Source organism: Eriocheir sinensis, chromosome 1 (assembly GCF_024679095.1).
Source record: "Eriocheir sinensis breed Jianghai 21 chromosome 1, ASM2467909v1, whole genome shotgun sequence".
Taxonomy (NCBI): Eukaryota; Metazoa; Arthropoda; class Malacostraca; order Decapoda; family Varunidae; genus Eriocheir; species Eriocheir sinensis.
The window spans coordinates 1,657,019-1,682,727 of record NC_066509.1 but is presented as its reverse complement, the minus strand read 5'-3'; the positions used below and the strand labels follow the sequence as shown (position 1 = coordinate 1,682,727).

At 46.1% G+C, this 25,709-nt stretch overlaps 1 protein-coding gene across 9 annotated transcripts in view; it reads left to right on the top strand.

Moving 5' to 3' along the window:
* LOC127002785 (uncharacterized) overlaps positions 1 to 13,585 on the top strand; it is a 109,738-nt gene extending 96,153 nt beyond the window's left edge. For 5 of the 9 annotated variants that reach the window (XM_050869224.1, XM_050869078.1, XM_050869010.1 and 2 more), the window contains 9 exons: positions 82 to 196; positions 333 to 430; positions 725 to 1,010; positions 1,358 to 1,476; positions 1,719 to 1,881; positions 2,105 to 2,179; positions 2,472 to 2,724; positions 3,511 to 3,579; positions 6,514 to 9,414. In XM_050869224.1, the coding sequence (XP_050725181.1) occupies positions 82 to 196; positions 333 to 430; positions 725 to 1,010; positions 1,358 to 1,476; positions 1,719 to 1,881; positions 2,105 to 2,179; positions 2,472 to 2,724; positions 3,511 to 3,579; positions 6,514 to 7,859 (2,524 nt within the window). In that variant the 3' untranslated portion in view covers positions 7,860 to 9,414. Of the gene's footprint in view, positions 1 to 81; positions 197 to 332; positions 431 to 724; positions 1,011 to 1,357; positions 1,477 to 1,718; positions 1,882 to 2,104; positions 2,180 to 2,471; positions 2,725 to 3,510; positions 3,580 to 4,604; positions 6,157 to 6,513; positions 9,416 to 10,658; positions 12,108 to 12,478 lie in introns of those variants that run through there. The other 4 variants (XM_050869518.1, XM_050869465.1, XM_050869340.1 and 1 more) reach the window with 4 other exon arrangements.
* Positions 13,586 to 25,709: the final 12,124 nt, after the last annotated feature.

Sequence of the window (25,709 nt, the reverse complement as noted above, 5' to 3'; positions counted from 1 at the left end):
AATTGAAGCACACTACACATGAAGCATGTATTTGTATTTTTTGTGAAGAACAAATCACTGAGTCAAGGCTCTTCCTTTCAGACCCGGTGTTGCAGCGGATGTCAAGCAACACGTCTGCAGCAAGCACTTCATTGTTCCCACAAAAGTGTTGTTTGCGCCCAAGAGCAAAACGAGGAAGAAAAAGACGTGTGATATGGTCAGTATCATTTCATTATCATCGTTTCCTAATGAAATAGTTTTTCTTTTGCTTGATGTTGATCCATTTCATTCTGCTTTGTAGTTGCTGTTAATTCATCTTGCCAAACCTAATTTCTGTGTATTTCTCCTTTCAGTTAGTAGCAGAGGAGGCAGAGATAATTAAACAAGGGCTGGCCTCAGGCAGGCCAAAAAGGACTCCAAAGCCTAACAAAAACTACAACTGGGCTGAAATGTATGTAATAGTTTAGCATTATTAAGTAGTCCATGCACGGCTATGTATTATTTGGGGGATTGGGTCCTTGTGTGTTTCTGTTGCTCATTGGTTTTATCTGATGATGTTAGTTTAATGTGTAGTCTTGTTCTGAAGACTTCTCATTGACTATTGATGTCCAGATGCACCTCTGCTACACTCAGTAATACCTCAGCCAAGGTCAACACTATGAAAGGTGATTATTATCTGTGACTGTGTGAGCAGGTAGAGGTTAGTTTTTTGCTGCTGTTATTAGTTCTATCTCTTATTTTTCAGTGTGCCCCTTATTAAGGCTGAACCCGATGAGCTGGACGAGGATGAGGCGATTTACTTACAGGCCACTAGTGCTGTGAGCAAGGCAGGCGGCTCTGTCTTCAGAGCCAAGGAGGACAAGGAGAACAAGAGGCCAACTTCAGATATGGAGGGAGAGCCTGAGAATGAAGAGGTGGAGGAGGAGGAGGAGGAAGATTTAGAGAACATCAGCATGCCCAGTAACCCTCGCCCTCCCCCTCCCAAACCCAAGGGTCGGCCACACAGGATAAGGGACTCGGGCACGCAGACGGTGAGTTGACTGAGTCGTTGTTGCTAAACGATCCCATGAACTTCCAAGAAAGGCTTTTCAAATAGGCCAACTGAGGTGCCGATAAGATTAAGAATATGAGCTTATAACTTTTAGTCTACAGGAAATGAACAGATATGAGCCTTGTGTTCTAAGTTATAATGCAACATCTTTTTTCCTGTATAAGTGTTAGATTTGTCTGAAGGTCCTTGATCCTCCCTTTACCCTTATATGATAGCCAAGTAGTTAACATTACCTCATGGAATTGCTGGTTATATCCTGCATTATACAGACTGAGAGAGTATTGCACAACTGTAAGCAATTTTGATCTTTTATTTTCCCCCTTTAAGGAAGGTGATGGTAAGGCGCCAATAGCCCGACTTCCATTGCGGGAGGTGAAGGTGCAGTGTAGCATTGCCTCACAGCCCCCCAGCCCCTGCACCAGCTGTTCCTACCTCAACTGGCTCCGGTGAGGAGGGCAGTTGTAGGGGGTTAAGAGTTTAGGATTCAGGTATCATTGCAAATCTGTCCATATTATACTTTGGATATGGTAAATTTTGTGATTCTTTCTTTGGTATTAAAGTTGATTAAACTACACCACTACACCATGAAGCATTTCCCCAGACACTTATCCTTTTCCCTATTCCATAACTTGTTTCTCACCACTGCATTTCTAGGGACATATACTAACAACATATCCACTGTTTGTAGGCTGGAGGAGCTTCTAGCAGACTGTGCTGATCAGGTAGAGGGGGACCTATGTGCCTCACCAGTCCAGGAGTGCCTGAGGAAAGTGGTGGACAGTGTGCCTTACCCCACACACGCCACTAATGTGCTCAAGCTGCTCATCGGGGAGAAGAGGGATGCCTTGGAGGTGAGGCGTCGATCATTAGTATACTTGTGAAAATTATTGATATCATTGTATTGGAATTGTAAAAGTCTTGGTGCTGTTTTAATTGTGGCAATTTCTGGCACCTATAGTGGTCATAGTATGAAGTTTTGTCCTGTGTCTTGTGGGGTTTATGAGTATGAGTCTTGATTATAAGAATTGGCTGTGGTGGTGGTGGTGATGAGTTACCACATGATCTTCTTTCCAGAACACAAGTGATATTGTTCTCGTGCCCAGCCAGGAGGACGATGTGGAGATTGAAAATGTCATCCACCCAGAAGTGGTGAGTGTGGATGCAATGCTGTGTTCTGTCAGGTTCTTATTTATTTCAGCTTCAAACTGTTGCTAAACTTAATCATAAATGTACTCTGCCTTAGACAACTTAATGAAATTTATTATAAGCTACTTCTCATTCTTTTGATTTCTCTTATGGCAACTCTTCTCTATTTTCTCTAATTGGAGGAGTGCTTAGCTGGGTTTTTTATTCTTTTGTTTCTTTCCACAACTTAATGCACAGTGATTTAATATTTCCACAACTTGACCAACAGTAATAAAATGTTTCTCTTTCCCTGCAGGAGGAGCCCATCACAGGGTTGAGGGAAATCACTCCGAGGACCTGGCAGAAGAAGACCAAGTGGAAAAAGCCCTCAACAGAGGTGGAGCCAGGCAGGAAAGAGGAGGAGGAGGTGGACTTGGATGGCCTTGGAATCCAGGAAGCCACAGAGATGGATGACGAGGAATTCCACCCAGGCTACCTTGAGGAAGAGGAGTCCGAGGAGGAGGATGACCAGGGCATTGATGACGAGGACTGGACTATTAATAAGCCAGGTGAGAGTCCTTGTTGTGTTGCATAGCCTGTGTGAGGAAGGCTTGCTGAGATGACATGACTTACTTAGACGACATGACTTACTTAGACGACATGACTTAGATGACATGACTTCCTTAGATGACATGACCTACTTTGATGACATGACTTACTTAGATGACATGACTTACTTTGATGGCATGACTTACCTATATGACATGACTTACTTAGATGATATGACTTACTTATGTGACATGACTTACTTAGATGACATGACCTTTGGAGCCATATTGTATCATTCATATTAAGCCATTTGGGTATTTCATCATTCATTTGAAGCATTTTGTCCTTCAGTTTAGGTAATTTATCATTCATTTTAGGTGTTTTATTACTAATTTCACTTATTTCATCATTCATTTTAGGTAGTTTACAATTTTGTCCTTTGGCGTAAACAGAAATGTGGCTTGACGAACATGTTATTAAGGTCTTTTTGGGTATGTGCATCACTACATATGTGGGACTTCAATTTTCTTGATAACTCCCTTAAATGGAAAAGGATTAACTGTGGAAATTGCTCATAGGATTCTTTTTTTCTGATTCTTTTACTTGGCACAGAAGTTTCCTATGTTCTTGAAGCTCCTGTTTGATCATCCTTTAGCTTTCTATATTTGTGATGGCGTGAACTGTTCCTGTTGATATTGAATGTAACAGCATTGTTTTTGTCTTTGTTAGTTTCCTGCTGCTTAAGGTCCTGGCTCATATTTCAGTTTAATATTTTATCCTCTGACAGCCTCTTTTCATACTTGCAGACCGAGACTCCAAGCCTAGTGTAAAGAAGAAGCCGAAGAAGTCGCCACAGCACACCAAAGTAAAGAAAGGTACGATGCACCTCCATTCTCTTCACTTGTATGAGGTGTCCCAGTCACCCTCCAACAAGTGACCTGTATATACCTATTAATAAATGCTTCGTAAGAAAGGCACAGAAAAAGAGTCAAGAAGTAAAAATAAATATATCCCCTGTCATGTGAATGGCTGTACTGCCCTTAGTTATATTTACAAGGCACTAGGATGGGCCTAAGTCACACCTTTGGAACTAGATTTGATCAGCATCCTTCAGCTTCTTCCTCAGTCTCCTTTCTTGCGGAGCAATGCAATCTGAGCCTTTGATTATAGTTTGTATTTGGCCTTGGACTGTCTCCTGTGAAATAAGGGAGATGATTTGTGGTGACTCATTTTCTTCATTGCGTGGCTGTTCCCTGTTGCTCAGCTGGCTGTGGCCCTGGGGTCACAACTGAGGTCAGTGATCACAGGCAAAGTGTGGGTAATTTTTGTCCATTTGGCAATGGTTGAAAGTAGTCAGTCACTGGTTTGATGAACCTGTTACTTGTGTTCATCACTTCCATGCATCTACTTGTAAGGTCATGCTGGAACAGATGTACATTTTCAAAATTCACTTTTTTATCCTGTGTGCTGCTGCTGGGCGAGAGTGTCTGGCTGCTGGGCTGCAGCAGAGGGTGAAGTTTACTTGCAAATATGGTTTATATTGCTCCCACAATTTCTGTTACATTTTGCATCGGTTTGTTGCTTGGCAGTATGCCTTGTGCTGAGGTTGTCAATATTTTTTGACGTTTAGGTAAGCAGTGTTTTTATGATGGCTGGTGTTCCCCCGTCCAGTGTTTTGCCCAATCTTTAACTCCTTTCTTTGTGTTTTCAACGCAAATAAAATTCCTCTTGGAAGGGATACATACTATGCAAAATTTATGTTGCATATACATCAGAAAATTTATATAGGGTTTATAATAGAAATATTATTTTGGTGGATTTGAAATAACACCTTTTCTTCATATAGTAAACAATGAAGCCTGTCCACCTCCACCTCCCTAAAACATTGTGTTTCTTCCAGGGCGAGAATGTCCTGGGGGAGAGGCAGAAGGTCGGGAGGTGGAGGTGAGGGAGTCAGGGAGCGTGGATAGTCAGGATAATCTTGAGCACGTTGACTCAGGAGCAAAACCCGAACCTGACCTTAATGCACCCAAGGACGGTGCGCTGAAGGCTCAGGAGAACACTCGTGGCAAGCAGCGGCGCAAAAGTCGCGTGGAGAACGACGGCCGCTGGCTGCGGGGTGTCTTCAGGTGCCCCAGGTGCAAGCTGGTCTTCTCCACTAAGCTTAAGATGAAGCAGCATCACCAGCATGTCCACCTGGGGGTCCCACCCTGGAAGGGTAATCACCTGTGTGAAGAGTGTGGCAAGACCTTCACCCAGAAGGTTGGCTTGCAGGTCCACCGCATGCACAAACACGGAGACCCCAAGAAGTTCCAGTGTGACCTCTGTAGCTATCAGGGCGTGACCAAGGCCAAGCTGGCCAGGCACCTCAGGAGCCACACAGACCATAAGCTACTAACCTGTGAGGTGTGTGGGGCTGCACTCAAGACCATGGACACATACAAGAACCACATGGCCCTGCACACCAACCAGGGCCGCTACCAGTGCTCGGTGTGCAAAAAGGCCTTCAACCACAAACAGTACTATGACGACCACTACCGGAGCCACTTCAACCTGCGGGAATACCTCTGTGACATTTGCAGCATGTCCTTCAAGACCAGCAAGTCTCTGCGCACCCACATGAGAGCCGTGCACCTCAATGACAAAAGGATGGTCTGCCCGGTGTGTGGTGCACGCTTCATGACCAACTTTAACTTGCGGGGTCACATGAAGAAGCACAGTCGGCCTGAGCCCATACATTGTCGGTTTCAGTGTAGCCTTTGCCTCACCAAGTTCCACACGCAGTCTGAGTTGAGCACCCACCAGGTAAACATGCATCCCGAGGAGTGCCAGCCCTTCCATGTTAAAGTAGACTCAAGCACTCCCATGTGTGTGAGACTTATCTCTGAAACTCACCAGGAAGAGGAAGAGAATGGGTGTCTCCCACAGCTGCACCATATTGTTGAGGAGGGAGGGACAGATGAAAGCATAGGCGAGGAAATTTCTTCTGAGGAGAGAAACCTTTCGGTAAAAGACGATTATAGAGAGACTGTGGAGGGGATCGAGGCTGTGGAAGTGGAGCAGCAGCCCAAGCTGCCCCTCACCGTGATCTATGTGTATGACGATGATGTGGAGGGAGGGGAGGGCCCCCCGGAGGACCCCCTCATCAAACAGGAGGCCTCGGAGCACCACGAGTCATGAGGAGGTGGTGGGAACGTTTAGCCAGTGGTACCGGTGTCCTCCGTTTGCTGGTATATGTTTGCAGAAAAATTCAGCTAATAGTCCTGACGGAAAATTGTATTTTATGAAAATGTAGATTATTTTTTCAATATTAACTAATATATACATGTATATATATGTACATACAGTAGTATGGTAGTTGTAGATATTTTGAGTATTTAATGTCCTCCCTTTGAACATGAACAATGTATATATTCATTGTTTGTTGTTATTTGAATAAAAAGCTCCCAACCTTGATGCTTTGGCTGTCCTGCAACAATTCTACCTTTTCTGGTCCTGTATAGTTTTGTTAGGAAATATGAATAAGAAAAGTCAGCTTGTGAATCGCATTTTTATCTCATTTTTGTAAGAGCTGTCATCGAGGATGACATTTTCTTAATTCATTTACTTTGCCTGCATAGCACGAAAACAATGAGAAAGAGCATAAATTCTTAACTGCATTCCTAATGCTGTGGAAGAAGCAACCACTGCATTCCAATCATGAATCTCTGGAATGCAACTTCAAGGTCACAAAGCGGAGTGGCAGCAGCTTAATCTGAGGAGGTGCCCCTCCCCCCCACCCCCTGCCTGACAGCCACCTCTCATTGCAGAACAGATGGTGTCAGCTGGAGAGGGGGCCGGGGAAGGTGAGGGCAGCAGCACCAAGGATGACGACGACTCCGCCTCCCCAGGAATGCAGGATCCTTCAGGTCGGCGGCGGCGGAAGGAAGGCGACACCCGGTGGATCAGGAAGGCTCACTCCTGCACTGACTGTGGCTTGATGTTCAGCACTCAGAAGAAGTTTGACCAACACTTCAATCACATGCACCTTGGCATCGCTCCCTGGCATGGAGAACACAAGTGTGACGACTGTGGCAAAGTGTTCACGCAGAAGATCAGCCTCAACGTGCACCGTATGTTCAAGCACGGGGCCCCGCGCCGCTACCAGTGCTCCCAGTGTGTGTACGAGGCGCCCACCAAGGAGTACCTCAAGCGCCACATGAAGGTGCACACCAACGAGCGCCGCTACGTGTGTCCCCACTGCCACAAGGGACTCAAGACCGCAGAGTCCTATCGCAACCACCTGGTCATCCACACCAACAAGGGGCGCTTTGTCTGCCAGGTGTGCCAGAAGGCTTACAACCACAAGGGGGCCTACCAGGACCACATACGCACTCACTGTGAATACCGTGACTATGCCTGCGACTACTGCGGTGCCGCATTCAAGGCCTACAAACACGTGGCCCGGCACATCAGAGCCGTCCACCTTAATGACAAGCGGTTCATATGTGACGTGTGCGGGGCCCAGCACATGACGGGCTTCAACCTCAAGTCCCACGTGAAGAAGCATGGCGACCTCTCCTCCCTCCCCTATGCTTACCAGTGCTCAATATGTGAGGCCAAGTTCAGAGGTCCCGAGGGTCGTGCTGTTCACATGAAGGTCGTCCATACCTCACCTTCCTCCCCAGCCAGCCCGAAGACCTCAGGAGGAAGCGTGAGTGTACCGAAGGGTGATGACGGAGGAAGGCTTGTCTCCCCTCACCCAACCCGCCGCCCTGTCCAGTTCCACTACACCAAGATAGCAAGGGATGAGAGTGCTGTAGCAGGTACAGTAGGCAGGGAGGGTGAGTCCTTTGGAACCATATACCTTGACAACACAGATGACTTCTATCCCTATGATGGCAAGGAGGATGAGGCTGTGGTGTATGAAGTGTACAGTGCAGGGGAGGAGGAAGAACTGGAGGAACAGTATGACAAAATGGAGACAGAAAAGGCATATACACAAGGAAAGGAGCAGGAGGGCCAGGCATCGAGTGGCCGGGACCGAGTGATACATGTGTACCCCTGCAGCCTGTGCCACATCATGTTCACCTCCAGGAGCGCCCTGGAGCAGCATTACGAGACCTGTCAAGAGCGCCACGCGGAGATCAAGGAGGAGCCGGAGAGTGCGGAGTGACTCGGTGCCTCTCCACACGTTGCACCCTGACACTCGTGCTCAGGCTCGCCTTTATGCAGACTCATGATGATATGCAATGCAACCTCAGTTTAGTGGACATAACGCCGTGATAATATATCACTTATTTTTTGATCAACTTTAGTTGTATCCTTACACCTGCCAGGTACAGAAACATGTAAGACATGGAAGTACAGGCAACCATTGATCGCTTATTTGAACTTGAACTTTCCCTACAAAAAATCTGTGTGTGATCCTTTGTGATTAGTTACTGGATCTGTGTGTGATGGGCGGGGCAGCCCTGTGATCAATGCTGCCCAGTGGTGGTGCAGACTCACGGTCGTGTGCTGCACAGGGGAGAGCCATTCCTGCCCCGCTGTGCTGTCTGTCCACAGTGGAGTGTGTCCATGCGCTGTGCTTCACCAGCCACAAAGTGTTTGTGTTTGTGTTGTATTTAGTAACTAATAATGCCATTATGCCTAGCAAAAGTTTTTAATTTATTTCATGATGTAATTTTTTTAATATAATATTATAGTTCATTTAAATACTTATTTCATCTATATTCTCCTGAGTTTGGTTCGGGTTCTTATAGGATTAAATCTTTATTTTTGAGTGGCTAAGAATCCTCCCATGTATTGCCACAAAACCGTCAGACCTTTGCAAGATTGGCTGAAGTTGAGTAAAACAAAGACTAAATTTGTTCAACAGTTATGATCAAATTAAACAACAAGTCATTCAAGAGGAAGCTTTACAAACAGTTAACTGAAATGTATACTTAGTATAGTTGTTACAAACAAATCAGTTTCTAGAAAACAAGGTACTAACAATTAATTATTTATTTATTTATTTATTTTTCTACACTCTACCTTTAGTTTGATGGGGCCTGCTGGTTGACCCCAGCCTGTAATGCTGCAGGCAATTGTTTTATAGTGGTGCCATCTTGCTTGGCTCATGCTGCCTCCCAGATCTCATCTTTGATCATGTTTAGAGAGTTTATCTAGAGTTTGGGTTGATAGGTGGTCCTCAGGCTGGCATATGGGTAGTCTTAGACCATGTGGCGATGATTGAAAATTAGCGTGTAGCAGCGGGCAGGACTTAAACCATGGTTCTCCAGGACACCACGCCCATATACAGACCACTCAGCCACCACCTTTCCAGGTGGTTTACACTTGAAAATGTGGAAAGAGGGCGATACATCCATTGCTGCTGCTGCTGGACTAGGAGTGGAAGGACATTTAGTGTGCAGCAACCATCACATGCAATGGAAATGAATAACAGTAGTGAGGATTGTGGGTACGGGGGACTGTGGCCTTGGTGCAGCAGACAGCAGTGGCTCAAACACATCCACTAAACTGATGTTTTATTGTATGACTGCCTGTGTGTGGTGTGAGTGGGTCAAAGGACTGAATGTGTTATGATTACTGAAGCTGAATTCATAATGAAGGTCAGTTACCTACATCATTTTGCACGGATTTGAAAGCAAAGGTTTATGAGATTCCATGCTCACTTGAGGGAAATAAATATTATATGCAATACACAATAGTACTTAATTTTCCTCTACATCACCTATAAGTGCCTTGTGAGTGGGTGATTGGCCGTCTTGAGTGTCTAACTGACTTGCAACATTATGCAAGAGGCTATTGTGGTTAACACTTTTTAGGTGTTATAAGGTTAAAAGTAAAGTTGTGGACATGTGCCATAGCTGTGTGTGGCCTCAGTGCTCATCTCTGTGACATTGGTCCTGAAGCCTGTGGTGGATTATAACCCATTACCCCATTATACAAGGCAGATTACCACAGTTTATTCTCCCCAGGTTTCCTCAGTTACCCTTTTATCAACTAGTCTGAAAGGGAGGATGAACAGCTGGGTGGCCGCGCACCAACCGTCTAGGTTGTTATTGAAACTCAGGCCTGTGGATTTGTAGCTACAGGCACTCAGTAAAGATGATTACATAACATATGTCACACTGCGTTTATAGGTTGATGGCATACCAGGCATTTTACTGGGAAACAATTTGACTGAAGATGATTGAAGGAGCAGGTAAAGAAGGTTTTAAGGATCTTGATGAAGGCTGTGCCAGGCTGCAGTAACACAATGATAAAGTAGAAGGGGGGAGACATGCAGAAATGTATAATGATAATGATAATAATAATGATATAAAAAGGAAAAAGGAAAATTCTTGGGGGTCAATGATAATGGCACTAGTAATGATAAAAAAAAAAAAAATAATAATAATAATAATAATAATAAAAAGGAAAAAGTTACATCCCTGGGGCTCCGGTGTCAGAAAGCTGTGCTGGGTGAGGCAGTTCCTGAGGCCTGAGAGACAGCAGTAACAGTTCTGCTTTTGACTGACAAAGTGTAGGTGCTCTGAGGAATGTCTGTTGTTGTGGAGAAGGATCATTGGAATATCTTGATTGAGTATAAGTTTGTAGGGTTTTAGATAATCAGAAGTTTAGAGGATGCAAGGTTGTATTGATTTTTTTTTCTAGTCAGATAATCCCAGGTAATGAGATAATGCTTTGTGAATACGCTATTTCTTGTATGTGTGTGTGTGTGTGTGTGTGTATTGGATCTCATATTCATCTTTTTATGTCTGAACTGATATTTAAAACACCTGCAGTCAACTTTTATTTGCTTTGCACTTGAAGAAAGGTTTGTGAGCCAGGTTAGGGAGCTACCACGGAGTGTGTCACCATCCCTTAGCTGCCTTGGAGTGGCGAGGAACACAACACTTGTGGATCTTCCGCTGAGTTTGGCTCCTCGCCGCGCCACCGGCCTGACCGCTGCCTCTCCTTGCAGGTCAGATGCTGGGGGCCGGTGAGGAGCAGCGAGGGTCGCCAACGCCTGGGACGCCTCACACGCCGGCAGCCATGGCCAAGAAGGGGAAGGAGAGTAAGGGGAAGCTCCAGAAGGAATCAAATCGTGAGAGTGGGTCCAATTTTTTGGACAGTGGGGAACACCAATGCCTGGATTGTGATGAGAGGTTTGGCAGTCTGCTGGAGGCCCGTGTGCACCAGCAGCAGGTCCACACGGGTGCCGCGACCTGGCACCCGCAGCACCAGTGTCCGGCGTGTGGCCAGACCTTCAGTGAGAAGCGGAGTCTGTACGTGCACCGTGTCCTGCAGCACGGGGCTCCGCGCCGCCACCAGTGTGACCAGTGCGATTATGAGGGGCCCAGACTGTACCACCTCAAGAGGCACATGAAGGTGCACACAGGGGAGCGGAGCCATGTGTGCGAGGTGTGCCACAAGGGCCTCAAGAGCCTGCAGGCATACAAGAACCACATGGTACTGCACACCAACATGGGTCGCTACCGCTGTGACCAGTGCCACAAAGCCTTCAACCAGCGCAGCCTCTACGAGGACCACTGCCGCACCCACCGCGCCGCACGATGCTTCTCCTGCAAGTACTGTGACGCCGCCTTCAAGACCTACAAGAACGTGGCGTGTCACGTGCGCGCCGTCCACCTCGGGGACAAGCGGTTCATATGTGATGTGTGCGGCACCCAGCACATGACCGGTGCCAACCTGCGGGTGCACCTCAAGATACACCGCAACGCTGCCTCCATGCCACGGGCCTTCCAGTGCGATGTGTGCAATGCCTCCTTCAGGGGCCTGCGGGGCCTGGCTGTCCACCTGGAGGTGATGCACGGAGTGACCGAAAAGCCAGAGGAGGCGGGGTGGGGCGCCACCGCCCAGCACCCCACGCGGCGGCCACAGCACATTGACTACACCGTGCTGGGCGAGGGAGGGAGCGAGGCAGAGGGAGGGGGAGAGGCGAAGGGGACGCTGATACTTACGGAAAACTCTGCTGTTATGGATGTGCATGGAGTGGAAGAGGAGGAGGATGAAGATAGAGATAAAATGGAAGGGAATGAAGGGGAGATAGAAGAGGAGGCAGACATGGACACAGATCTAGAGGATGAGGAGGAGGTGGAGGAGGAGGTACAGGAGGTGCAGACAGAGGGAGAAGTGGAGGAAGGCATCTCAGAGGAGGTGGATGGGAGAACAGTAATTGTTGAGAGTGAAAACTTTGTGTTTAGAGTGAAGCCTGAGGAGATAGAGTTTGACTTGTAATTGCCTTTTATCCAAAGAAAGCAAATCCATCTCTGATCCAAACATCAAATTGCCGTGATAAAAACTGTCCTGCTGGACACCACCAGAGTTTTGTGTGTAGAAAAAGACGTGTAGTTGCCCTTTGTCTGGCGCCTTTCCTTGATGAGAAATGTAAATAAAACTATTATAAGTGCTTTTTCTTTTTCTCATTACTGTGCAATAAGCAAGAGTATTTTAATCACCATTTATCATTGACCATACATGATTGTGTTTTATTTCTTAATGGATGATAATTTGGATGATGGCTCCAGGATGAACCCAGTCAACAGTGCAGTGAGGAGTGGCAGCAGGGACGTGTAAAGAAGCACCGGTGACAACATATATTATTGAAAAGTTATGAAATTTATGATTCTGATATCTGAGATTTATCTCACACCAGCTGGAAGATGGTCAGACATACAGACCAGCAAGTGAAGGGTTGGCTGCTGCATGACACTGGGGGACAGTAGTGGTGGAGGTGGATGGTTGTTTGCCTAAAACTTACACAGAATGTGTCTTTTTCAGAGGTGGTAAATGACAAGGACTCGGGACCAGTCTGCTGCCGTCCCTGCAGGAGGGAGTTTGCCAGTTGTCGAGAGTTTGTAGGCCACAGGTGTCGAGGCCGTGCGGGCAGCAACCCCCAGCAGGGGCGGCGATTCCCTTGTACCCAATGTGGGAAGACTTTCACGCAGAAGATCAGTCTCCAGTACCACAACATTTACGTCCACAACGGGGAGAGGAAGGCTGCCTGCCCGCACTGTGACTATCGTGCACCAGACAAAGCCAAGCTGTCGGTGCACCTGCGTACGCACTCCAAGGTGCGGCCCTTTGTGTGTGGCTTCTGCCGTGCATCCTTCAAGTTCCGCTCCACGTACCGCTCCCACGTGGCGCGACACACCAACTCAGGGAAGTACGTGTGCAGCGAGTGCCACAAGGCCTTCACGCTGGCCTCAGAGCTGCGGGAGCACTGCCGCATCCACGGCTTGGAGCGCCCCTTCGTCTGCCCGCTGTGCTCCATGACCTTCAAGCAGAAGAAGCGCCTCAGGGTGCACCACCGTGCCGTGCACCTCCGGGACAAGCGGTACGTGTGTGAAATATGCGGCTCCTGCCACATCAACAACTGGAACCTCCGGGCACACATGAAGACCCACGTCCAGACCGAAACTGCATGCACCAACTACTGCCAGATATGTGGCAGCATCTTCCGGGGGCGGGCTGGGCTGGCGGCACATATGCGGCTGCGGCACAGTGCCGAGCACAGCCAGCAGAATCTGACGGATGAAAGGGATGACGATGCAGATGAGGAGGAAGAATTGTTGAGAGAGGAAAAGCACCAGCTGCTGCTGGGTATGCCCAGCAGCGAGGAGATAGAGCACATAATGGTGCCCCAGCAGATGGCGGAGGTGAAGATCGAGGTGTACTCGTGCTCGGCCTGCAGCCAGCTCTGTGCGTCCCTGGAGCAGCTGCGCGCCCACACCTTCGCTGAGCACTAGTGGGCATGGGTGAGACTCCCTGCCACATGTACAGTGTTGGTTTTTACTGTTCTTCACTGAGGAGGCAAATGTAAAAGTTACTCCCACTAACACAATGACTAAACTGTGTGTAAATAAAAAAAGAGAGTGCCTGTGTTTCCTCACTGGTTATCATTGCTTCCTCAGCAGGCAGGATTTAAACTTAGCTTTGAACATATTATATAGCACCAATCATTGATTAATCTTTTTTAAATGCAAAGCCTGGAATGTGAAGCCCCTCCTGCCTACCTGTACACTTGTGCAATAATGGAGGTAAACAGCCAGGCTGGCCGTGGTGGAGGAGGGACCTGCTGGTGGGGGTGGCAGGCTGTGGAGATGTATATTTATGGGATGTTATTTGATAAGGGCTGCTTCAGTATTGTACAACTTATTATATATTCTGCCTGTAATGTGATGGGGCACTTTCCATCGTAAATGTGACTGATTATCCATCACCTCAGTGTCACACATGAGAAATTGATACAGCTTGAAAAGGGAAAATAAGTTTCAGAAAGCTGTGGTATGTTATTTGGAGTAGTGGGTGCTATGACAAGCTGTGCATAGTAAGTTGAGTTGGGAGCATATGCTATAGGTGCGCATGTCCTCGGTGCTCATCTCCGTCGCACTGGCCCCTGAGCCTATGGTGGTAAAAAAACTACCCCGGAACATCTTAGCTAAGCACGCTAATCTCTGCATCACGGAGGCGTTCAGGCTGTGGATGGTTGGCGCAAAATATGATCAGTACTTAAAGCAGCGTCTAACCAATTCAATGGCTTTAGAGACTAGGTATATCTGTTGATTCAGTGCTCAATAAAACACTACTTCTTTACGCCTTATCTCACGAGTAAGCCATTGTTCACTGACAGGCTTAACATGGCAGGCTTGAAGGGTTGTGTGGATATCATAGAAATATTAGGTTACCCCTTCAAGGATTCGCTTTATCTCTTGGGTAGAAACTGGGACCCCTAAGAGCCTCTTCCAGAATGTCAACCGGTGCTGTTTGCTGTACATACTAAAGAAGAAAACGACCCCCGCTGCTGCCTGAGTGACCAGCTGCGAGATCACCGAGGCGGTAGGGATGGGCAAGTACCGTTAATTTGAGTACCGGTAGTACCGGTACCGAAAACTCAGGTACCGTTAGTACCGGTACTGGTACCGGTACCCGAAGGAGTATTTTTTTATCCTAATGACTTCTGATGAAATTCCCAAATAAATTTCCTGTAAAGAAAACTCTCTCTCTCTCTCTCTCTCTCTCTCTCTCTCTCTCTCTGAATGAAGTGAATATTTTTTCGATAAAAAAATAGCATGTATAGTTATTATGGATGTACTCGATCATAGTCTAATAACAATAACAATATTTATTAGCAACCTAAAAAAGAAAAAGAATCGGACATCAAGAATTATCCAGTAACTCCAATAAATAAATAAAATAATAAAATAATGGAAACGGGAGCTGTGATGGAAACGAAGAGCAGGACAAAATGATGGGAACTTGGGGAGACGGTCAGCGAGGCAGTGGGTCATATTTTTAAACATTCTTGTGCCAAATCTCACATATTTGACGAGGCTTTCATGAGAGTTTGGGTCATTTTCTTGAGTAGTTTTATGACCCTGGTGGTAGACTGACCCTTCTTCTGCACCATGAACCTAAAAACACTGTCGTTAAAATTCGGTTGATCAACTTTTTGGCCTTTGGAAGTAGTTGATGTGGGAGGTGGAAGCGTTTAACAATACCAACCAGTGACTCAGCGTCCCCACACAGGGCCCATAACGCGTGATACCACATGGAGGCGAGCGCCGAGCGTCACTAAGATCCAAACGGTACCGGTACTAGCGGCAATCCTCAGTGCCGAGTGATCATGACGCTTCCCGGCACCCATATCACCCATATCACCGAGATATCCCTCACTGAGTGGTGGTCTCTCTCTCTCTCTCTCTCTCTCTGAATGAAGTGAATATTTATTTTTTCGATAAAAAAATAGCATGTATAGTTATTATGGATGTACTCGATCATAGTCTAATAACAATAACAATATTTATTAGCAACCTAAAAAAAAAATCGGACATGAAGAATTATCAATAAAGCCAATAAATAAGTCCGAGCAATCTGGTACCGGTACCGTGCTGTTTAGCTGGTACCGGTACCTGCCCACCCCTACGAGGCGGCGGAGGCGAGTAGAGTGACACACAGTAATGTATTTGCGGTATATTTTTGTGATTTGCGAACGCGTGTGACTGACTGACTGTTTCGATAAGGCGTGACGGACCCTAAGGACGTAGTAGGCACTGAAGGCGAGGCAGCTGGAGCATCAGAACAAGGTGAGATGTGTTGAATTCGTCTGGAGTGAAGGGTTCGGAAACGCCATCTTGCTCTCCTTCCTCTGTAGACATCTCGCACTTTGTAGTCTTTCTTCTTTCATTTTTTCCTCTTTCCCCTTTTCTCTTTTTCTCTTCTCTTCGTCCTTCTTTCATCCTCCCACCTCTTTCAGTACCTTCACCACAAACCCATTTCCTTTACTTAGGCCTACTACACCCTTGATTATTAAAAAGTACCTATCGCTCCTTATGTCTATTCCTTGGTCTTCCTTCCTAGTAGCCTGATTGTTTGGGAGTAGTGAACTTGTTGTTTAGCTTATTTGAGGTTATTGTACTTAATGAGTAGGTATATGAAAATGGAGGTATTTCTCGTAACACCGGCTGCAGCGTCGCCGCGCGCGTCGCCAGAGGCGACGCGCTTTCGTAAACATTATCCCCTATTTTCAAGAGTAAAAAAAAAGTCCTTGAATTGGATTTTCAAAGCGTTTCCATGACTGTTACAGGTTTGTAGAAAAGATATATGAAGAGATACTGATGCTTCATAAAGTAGATTATGAGATACTGGCACGTACCTAAAACGAATCCTTACCCTTTTTAGTCCATGGATATATTATAGTTTTGGTCCTCCTCTCTATAGCTGGAACAGCCTCCCTCATCAGTTTTTAGACTGCGGTACAATAGACTCATTCAGAAAACAGATACACACTCACTTGTCGCCACAACACACCAACACTAACAATTACGCTTGATTCACTTCCCTCCCCTGCACACTCGGCTCCCCCGTCCCCCCAACAGCCAACACGAATATGCGTGTTATACCGTTTACCGTTTACAATGCACCTGAAAGGTGCCCTGGGCATCATACATCCAGATCCAGATCCAGAACTTGCAAAATACAGTGAGCTGAGTACGAGAACTTGGGACGTCGCCATTTTTTCTGTCCTCACCCGCCTCAATTCAAACGGTGACGGTGATCGGTAAATAAGGTGACATGGGATTTCACGTTCGGCCGGCGGGATACTGTTTTTAGTGCTAAGGAAACCACACAGTAACCCTGCACAGCTTATCACGGTGCCTGCTGCCCTACACACAGACCACCGATTCAACGAGCAACTTCGGGAGGCAGAAGGAAAGGTAAGGGGTCCTTCTGTCCCTCACACCCCTTTCCGCCTCTGCTCCTCACCCTGTTTACCCCTTCCCACCTCTGCCTCATCTCCACTCCTTTCACCCCTTCCTACCTCTGTCTCACCTTCACCCCTTCCACCCCTCCCCACCTCTTTCTCACCTCCACCCCTTCCCACCTCCGTCTCGCCTCCACCTCCTACATAGTTTCCTTACTGTGAGATAAACGAGTGCTTGCCTATGTAAGAGGTATAGTGCGAAACAGGTTGCGGGTTTTTTTTTATTTAATATTTTGCCCTTGAGTTGTTTCCTTTACTGTAAAATAAATAAGAAAAACCTCTATGGTACAACAGTCAAGAGTGGTAATTTGCTGGCATGGTTTAAGGACGCGGTTGTATAAGAAAAGAAGCACTGCGTATTCAAATCAGTCAGTCATTAACGTTTGTCCCTCCTTGGTAATTCAGTATTGAAGTACCTGCATGAATATTGAGGTTAATGAAGGCACAGCCGGAGCCTCCACCTTTTATAACGAGGCTGCGTGTGACGTTTAAGCAAATTGCCACTCCGCTTGTTCCGGCCGCGCCCTCCCTCCCTCTCCTTCCTCCTCCATCAGGCGAAAGTTTTCCTCCCGGGGGCGTCCCTTCTTCGTACGCTGGGCCTCTTAATATGGAACATGCGTGGTCGGCGACGCGAAAAAGTTTGCATTGAAGAAAATTTCCTCCCATCCCTCACGCGACACGACCTTCCCAAGTTTTCCAATTTGTAGTCGCCTCTGTTAGCCCGCGGGGGAACGACGGCGCAGGCGAGGACGATGATGCAGGAAAGGGTTGGAAAAATAACGTAGCATAGAGAGAGGACGAAGTAATTTCCGAAGGGTGGACAACTATAGCATTCACCTCAAGACTACGATCATCTTTTTCGGTTTCTCGTCCTTCTAGATTTACAAAGCGCCGCTGAATTTGCTGTTGGGAAGAAAAAAAACACCGACGGTCAGATTTAGGAACGGAAGTTATTCATTCAGGTTCCCGTGTCTTGGAACTAAAAAGGAGTGAGGGCGTTACGTAATTGAGTGGTTAGTTAGGTCCGCGGCGTAACGAGTGGTCTGTCTGTCTGGGAGTGGGGACTTGGGAGTATGTGTGTATGTGGGGGGGGGGTGGGGGGTGGGGGGGCTAGTTATGTGGTGGTGCCCAATGCTTAGATTTTAGAGTACATTTGTCAGCTTAAATTGTAGTTCCTTTAGAGTACCTACGAGGGGTTGAACGGGGTAGGAGGGCAAGACCACAAGTAGACCACCACCGGCGCTTTCACACACACACACACACACACACACACACTGCAGGATGACGAAGTTTTGATTATCGCTTGAAACGTGTCAGTCTCGACCCACCGAACCAATAATCTAATGACGCTAAAGTTGACGTTCCAGACAGTTATTTTCCGTACACTGCTCCCATTTTGACAGTTCACGTCTAGAGCTGCCTTCGTAGGTTTATTAAGTAGCATAGTTGTCAGCATGTGATTGGAGAGGACAGTGGAATGAGTACCCGAACGAGCGAGTCATGTCTTCAACTTCCGAACCCAGACTCAACCCGCTGACGTCGCCGAGGTTCCCAGCGTTTCTTAATTCCTTTCGATGTTTGATATGGTTAGTGGAGGTTTACACACTTCTTCAAGCATTGCTCTTATATAGGAATCATAGATGCCATCCCCTTCCCTTCCTCCTCCCCGTCCCTGCCTTTCTCCTCCCGTCACTCCCCTTCCTTCCTCCTCCCTTTCCTTTTCCCTTTCTTCCCGTCCCCTTCCCCTCCTCCTCCCCGTCCCTACCTTTTTCCTCCCGTCACTCCCCTTCCTTCCACGTATTTTTCTCCCCATTTCCTTCTCCCCTTTCTTCTTCCTTTCTTCCCGTCCCCTTCCCCTTCTTCCCTCAATTCCCTTCCCTTCCTTCCTCCACCCATCTCCTCCCCCTTTCCTCCTCTCCTTTCTCCTCTTCTTTCTCCTCCTCCCCATTCCTCACCCCTTCCATCCCTTCCTCCTTCCCCCTCCCCCTTCCATCCCTACCCCCACCCCGTCATCGCTGTAATGCCCCCTCATCGTCGTTGTGTATTGCCGGGTTCATTTCCTTAACGCCTGCTCTCCGGGGCGGGCCACACCTTAATGAGGCTTACCTTAGGCCCGTTGGCACCTGCTGGCACGGCGGCTCAGCGCGCGCCTCGTGACAGTAACTCTGGGCCGATGGTGTTACTGTGTGTGTGTAAGGGGTGGGTGGGAGTGGGTGTGTTGGGGGTGGAGTGGGGGGATAGGGGGGCATGTGTGTGTGTGTGTGTGTGTGTGTGTGTGTGTGTGTGTGTGTGTGTGTGTGTGTGTGTGTGTGTGTGTGTGTGTGTGTGTGTGTGTGTGTGTGTGTTCAGTTGTCATTCTTCTTCATCTTCTTGTTCTTCTTCTTTTCCTTCTTCTTTTTCCTCTATTTCTTCTTATTATTCTCATTATTATTATTATCAGAAGGAAGGCGCATCGTATAGTTAGTTAGTCCACTACGTTTATTTATTTATTTTCCTTACTCGCTAATTCCCACGTATTCACCAACAGCACGAGGCGATAAAACATGGATATTAACTTTCTTTTGCCCATTATTGTATTTTTCTCCTTGCTAATTCCTATGTATTTGCCAACGCGTTATAAGGACGTAAATCTTGCCCCGACCCTCACGCCTCCCTTCCTCTCCTCTCTCCTCAAACCCTCCTGCCTCTCCTCCTCTCTCCTCTTCCCTTAAACCTCGCTTCCCTTCCTCTCCTCTCCAGCCCTCCTGCCTCCCCTCCTTCTCTCCCCTTAAACTCTCCTGCCTCCTCTTCTCCTCTCCCCTTAAACCCTCCTGCCTCTTCTCCTCTACGCCTCTCCTCTCCTCTCCCTTAAACCTTCTCGCTTCTCTTCCTCTCCTCTTCCCTAAAACCCTCCTGCCTCACTTTCCCTCCTCTCTCCTCCCCTTAAATCCCCTTGCCTACCTCCCTTTCCCTCCTCTCCTCTACCCTTAAACCCCCTTGCCTACCTCTCCTCTCCACTTGAACCCCCCTGCCTCCCTTCCTCGCCCCTTAAATTGCTCGATGATAGAAAGTGAAACAGATGAAAAAAGGAGTTTTATTTCTTGAAGCTAAAGAGTAATATAGACGGAGAAAGGACAGTTTAGTTTTATTTCTTGGTGTTTGAAATTTTAGTAAAACAGACGAGGAAAGAACGGCTTTTAGTTGGCTTTCTTCGCGCTAAAAAAGTACCCCCCCCCCCAAAAAAAAAAAATCGACAAATACGTAAAAAACAAAACAAAACAAAAATGGTATAGTCTTATTGTGCATCATGACAACTATCGAATCTTTCCCTCTTCCCAGCAGCGGCCGTCACATCCCATCCCATCACACACACACACACACATACACACACACACGCACACACTGGACGACACTGGAACAAAGAAGGGAGAGAGGAGATCTGATTACGTTATATTAGTTGATAAATAAGTTTGATGAGGTGGATAGAGATGATCTCTTCTTAACTGCGAGAACGGAGGGGCTGAGAAGACATAGGAAGAAACTTAAAGGAACCTGTTTGAGTGACTTAAAAAAAAAGTATAGTTTTCCACATAGAAGTGTTAACACATGGAACTTCTTGCGGGAAGAGGTGGTGGAGGCGAACAGTGTCCAACAAATGAAGGAAAGGCTGGATAATTGTATATATGGAGACGGGACTATTAGAGCTTAGCTAGCGCCCGGTAGACTACAAATAGGTAAACACACACACACACACACACACACACACAAGCACACACACACACACACACACACACACACACACACACACAGAGCTAAGCGTCATCGTCCAGCAGCAGTAAATCAAGAGGAGGGGAAGGAAGGGGAGGAAATAAATGTTAATGCGATCGTGAAAAATGAGTCCCCGCTGCATGACGGTCTTTGTGGTGTGTGTGAGTGTGAATGTCATTACCGCGAGTGTTGTTGTCAGTTCAGCTTTAGCGGCGACCACTCCCACGAGACGCTGCGTGTGTGTGAGAGTGAACGAGATAACGAATGAGAGAATGAGAGAACAAGTGCGATGAGAAGAGAACGTGCGATAGAACGAGAGAGCAAGAGGGAAAGTGAGAGAATAACGAGAGACAGCGAGCATATACGAATGAGAGAAAAAGTGAAATAATACGAGAACGAGCGAGGGAGAGAAAGATGGAGAACGAGCGAGAGAACGAGAGAAAGAGGGAATGAGAGAGCAAGAGAGTGAGAGAAAAAGAAAGAGAATGAGCGAGAGAACAGGAGAACAAGCAAGCTAAAGAGAAAACAAGCTAGCGAGATAACAAGAGCGAGAGAGAGAGAGAGGGAGAAAGAGGAAGAGGAGGAGAGGGAGATAATGTTTGTCAGCCTCTGTGTGTGTGTGTGTGTGTGTGTGTGTGTGTGTGTGTGTGTGTGTGTGTGTCGGGCTGAAGGTCACGGGAGTTAGCGCAGCTCTCGCCCTGATGAAGAAACACTATGAATAATATTATCGAGGACAGCACCGAGGCACCACCGAGGGAGCGAGAGAGAGAGAGAGGTGACACATACCGTGAATTGATGGCTTTTCCTTATCAGCGGGGAATGTGTAACTTGTTTGTCCTTGCACGTCTGGAAAATTTAAAGAAATAGTCCGTTTTTGGGTTGTACATCAGGAAAGAAAGGGAAGCGTCAGTTTGTTTTCAGTGTGTATATGAAAAAAAGGGAAACGTTAACTTGTTTTTCACGGTAAATCTAAAGAAAAAAGAAAGAGAAAAGGTCACAATACTACCTTTCGAAAAAAAATATACGTTTCAGTGACAACCCAAGGAAAATACCATAATTATTTTTTTTTTATACATCACTTTGTCTATTTTTACACATGATAGCGAATTACAAACAACTTTTTAGAGATAACATTATATTTTCTTAACCTTAAAACGTAACCTATTTTCATTATATTTTCTTAACCTTCAAAAAAACCCATAACCTATTTTAAAGAGAACTCGAACTTTTATTTTCAACCTCCCCCCCTCACACACACCTACCCCACTACGCCCCCTCCACCCCCCCCCCTTCCCCCGACATACGAAGCTGCAAGGTCAGTCGGGAGGAATATGTCAAAGAAAACGAGGTAGTTTGTCCTTGATTCCATTTCCTCTTATATTTAACCCCATAAGTCACCGCGAGATACACTCACACACATACATACGCCCTCTCCCTGTGTGTGTGTGTGTGTGTGTGTGTGTGTTTGGTTTCGAACGCTCAGGAAGGGCAGAATCTGTGACTTCGTTCAGGGAGACTCGAATGGTAGTGTTAATAGGCCAAGAGTAGTAGTAGTAGTAGTAGTAGTAGTAGTAGTAGTAGTAGTAGTAGTAGTAGTGAGAGTAAGAGTGAGAGAACAAGAGAGCGAGAGGATGAGAGAACAAGCGAGAGAGAGAGAGAGAGAGAGAGAGATAAAGATAATTAGAGAGAGAGTAGAAGCAGTAGAAGCAGTAGTAGTAGTAGTAGCAGCAGTAGTAGAAGTAGTAGTAGTCATTGTTATTGTTGTCGTAGTAGTTATAGAAGCACGATCAATAATAAGGGCAATAATAATAATAATAATAATAATAATAATAATAATAATAATAATAATAATAATAATAATAATGATAATAATAGTAAAAATAATAATAATAATAATGATAATGGTAATGACGGACGCTGATGTAATTTCAAACGCGGAGAAATGATTAACACCAAAGCTTCAGGAAATAACTCAGGTGATGTGCTTTTACCTGCTTTGCTTAATTAATGACCCCAGGCCTCCTCCTCCTCCTCCTCCTCTCCCTCCTCCTCCTCCTCCTCCTCCTCCTCCTCCTCTGAACTGCTTAGCGCGAGTGTAATCATTTGTGAACTCAGAAGTATTTTTTTTTTCCATTCTCAAATTAAGTGGAAAATCAATGTGGATGAATCGAGATCATATTTAGTGGTGTTTGTATTTGCTGGAGTCTTTGAAGGTTGGTAGTGTTTTTTTTATTGTTTTTTTTGGGGGTAATGGTGGCTGGTGTTTAGTCTCCTCTTCCTCTTTCTTTCTTTCTTGTCCTCCTCTTCCTCCTTTTCCTCTTATAATTTTCGTTTTTTTGTGGTGTTTTTTTTTCACTATCTTTTCTTCCTCCTTTTCTTCTTGATGGTGAAGGCTGTTTGTGTCCTTCTTCCTTCTTTCTTTTCCTCTTCTTCCTTCTTTTCCTCTTCTTTTTATCTTATAATTCTCTTTTTTTTTTTTCATTGTCTCCTCTTCCTCTTTTTCTTCTTATGGTGAATGGTATTAGTGTTCTCTTCCTTCTTCCTCTTCTTCCTCTTTCTCTTATTTGTTTATTTTCTTTCTACTTCATATTTTTTTCTTATTTTTTCCTTGTTCTCATTTCGGTGTTTTTTTCTTCTTCGTTTTTTCCTCCTCCTCCTCCTCCTCTTCTCTTCCTCTCAATCACTTTCTCTTCCTCCTCTTTTCCTCCTTTTCCTTTTCCTCCTCCTCTTCCCCCTCTTCCTCCTCCTCCTCCTTCTCATCCCTAACCTAAGTTAATAAAATAAACATATACAGAGAGAGAGAGAGAGAGAGAGAGAGAGAGAGAGAGAGAGAGAGAGAGAAACGAGAACGAGAGAGCACGAGAGAACGACAACGAGAACGAGAAACCGAGACCGAGAACGAGAAACCGCGCGCGCGAGGGCGAAAAACCGCAACCCGGCCAAGAAAATGGATCGGGGCTTTCAATTTCTCGAGGTTTTGCGTCTTACTTAATTCCGCGGCTATAGAAGATGGAAAACGCCGCCGCGGCCAAAATGGGGGATCAATGGCGCTGCAAATAGAATCCAACCCCGAGTGGATCACGGAATCAGCGCCCGGAATCCCTCGGTAGTAATTGGGGAACACGACTGGAACCTATGTAGCCCGCGGGAAGGAGTCTTGTTGGGTGGAGCGCCGATGAGCGAAGGAAGGGAGTAAGGAAGGGAAGGAGGGGGATGGAGAGAGAGAAGGGTTAAGGGTGAGGAGAGAGAGACAGAAGGGAGGGACGAAGGGACGAGGGAAGGAGGGAAGGAAGGAGTTAAGGAAAGAGGGAATGAGGGAGGGAAGGAGAGAGACAGAAGGGAGGAATGAAGGGCCGAAAGGAGAAGGGAAGGAAGGGGTAAGGAGAGCGGGAAGGATGAAAGGTCTTCCTCTTCCTCTTCCTTCTCTTCCTCGTCCCTATCCTCGTATTCCTCTTCTACTTCCTGCTCTTCCTCGTCCTCCTCGTCTTCCTCTTCCTTTTCCTGCTCTTCCTCGTCTTTATCCTTGTTCTTCTCTTCATCCTCTCCCTCTTTCTTCCCTTCCTAGTCCCTATCCTCGTCCTCCTCGTCTTCCTCTTCCTCTTCCTTCTCTTCTTCGTCCTTATCCTTGTCCTCTTCTTCTTCCCCGTTCTCTTAGCTGTCTTCCTCCTCCTCCTCCTCCTCCTCCTCCTCCTGTTTATTTTTTTTATTTTTTGTTTTTTTTCATGCAGATTATTTTCAGTCTCACCTTTTTTTTTTTTTTCAGTAGATACAGAAAATGTTTGACCACCATCACTTTCTTCAACATTTTCCCTCCAAGCGTGCGCGCGCACACACACACACACACACACACACACACACACACACACACACACACACACACACACACACACACACACACACACACACACACACACACACACACACAACTGTTATGTTCTTTTCTCTCTTCATTTTACATATTTTCCTTTCTCCTTTTTTCACTTTTCTTTTTCCCTTTCTCTTGCTTTTTCTGTCTTTTTTCTTTTTCTTTATTTCTTCCTTCTTCCTATCTTTCTTTCTTTCTTTCTTTCTTTCCTTCCTTCCTTCCTCTCTCTCTCTCTCTCTCTCTCTCTCTCTCTCTCTCTCTCTCTCTCTCTCTCTCTCTCTCTCTCTCTCTCTCTCTCTCTCTCTCTCTCTCTCTCTCTCTCTCTCTCTCTCCCCTCTCCCCCTCCCCCTCTCTCTCTCTCTGCAGTAGGATTCCCGTTTTCTGCTTCCTGCGAGAAATTAATCAAAGAAAATGGGACAGGGATGGACGCTGTGGCCACGCTCTGACGCCGGGGGCTGACCGCAATAGCCGGCGATGGAGGGGAAATGAAATGTGTGGAGGAAAGATTAAGTAAAAGAGAGAGAGAGAGAGAGAGAGAGAGAGAGAGAGAGAGAGAGAATATGTGTGACGGAGAATCGTAAAATATGGGAGTTGAAAGGAAAATTGGAGAGAGGAAGAGGAGATAAAGAGGAGGTGGAGGAGGAAGAGAAGAGGGGGGGAGGAGGAGGAGGGGGGAGGGGGAAGGACTGCAGGAGAACAGGAATGGAAAGGAAAGGGAATAATTTCAGAAGAGAGGTGGAGGAATTGAAGGAGGAGGAGGAGGAGGAGGAGGAGGAGGAGGAATTAGTGGAATAAGAAATCAGTCAAATGAAGTATTGATATGCAACGTAATTTTTTTCTTCTTCTTTTTCATCTTCTTTTTTTTTCTTATCTATTTTTTCTTCTTTTTTTCGGTTTTCTTTTTCTTAATTTTCTTTTTTTCATTTTTCTTTTTTTCTTTTTCTTCATTGTCATTTTTTTTCTTTTTTTCTTTTTAAATTTTTTTCTTATTTTTCTTCTTTTATTTCTTCTTTACGATAACTGAGACTTTTGACATATATGCATTTTTCATCTTTAATCTATCTATTTACATCTATCTATCTATCTATCTATCTATCTATCTATCTAAATATTTACTTCACCCTTCCCTTCACTAT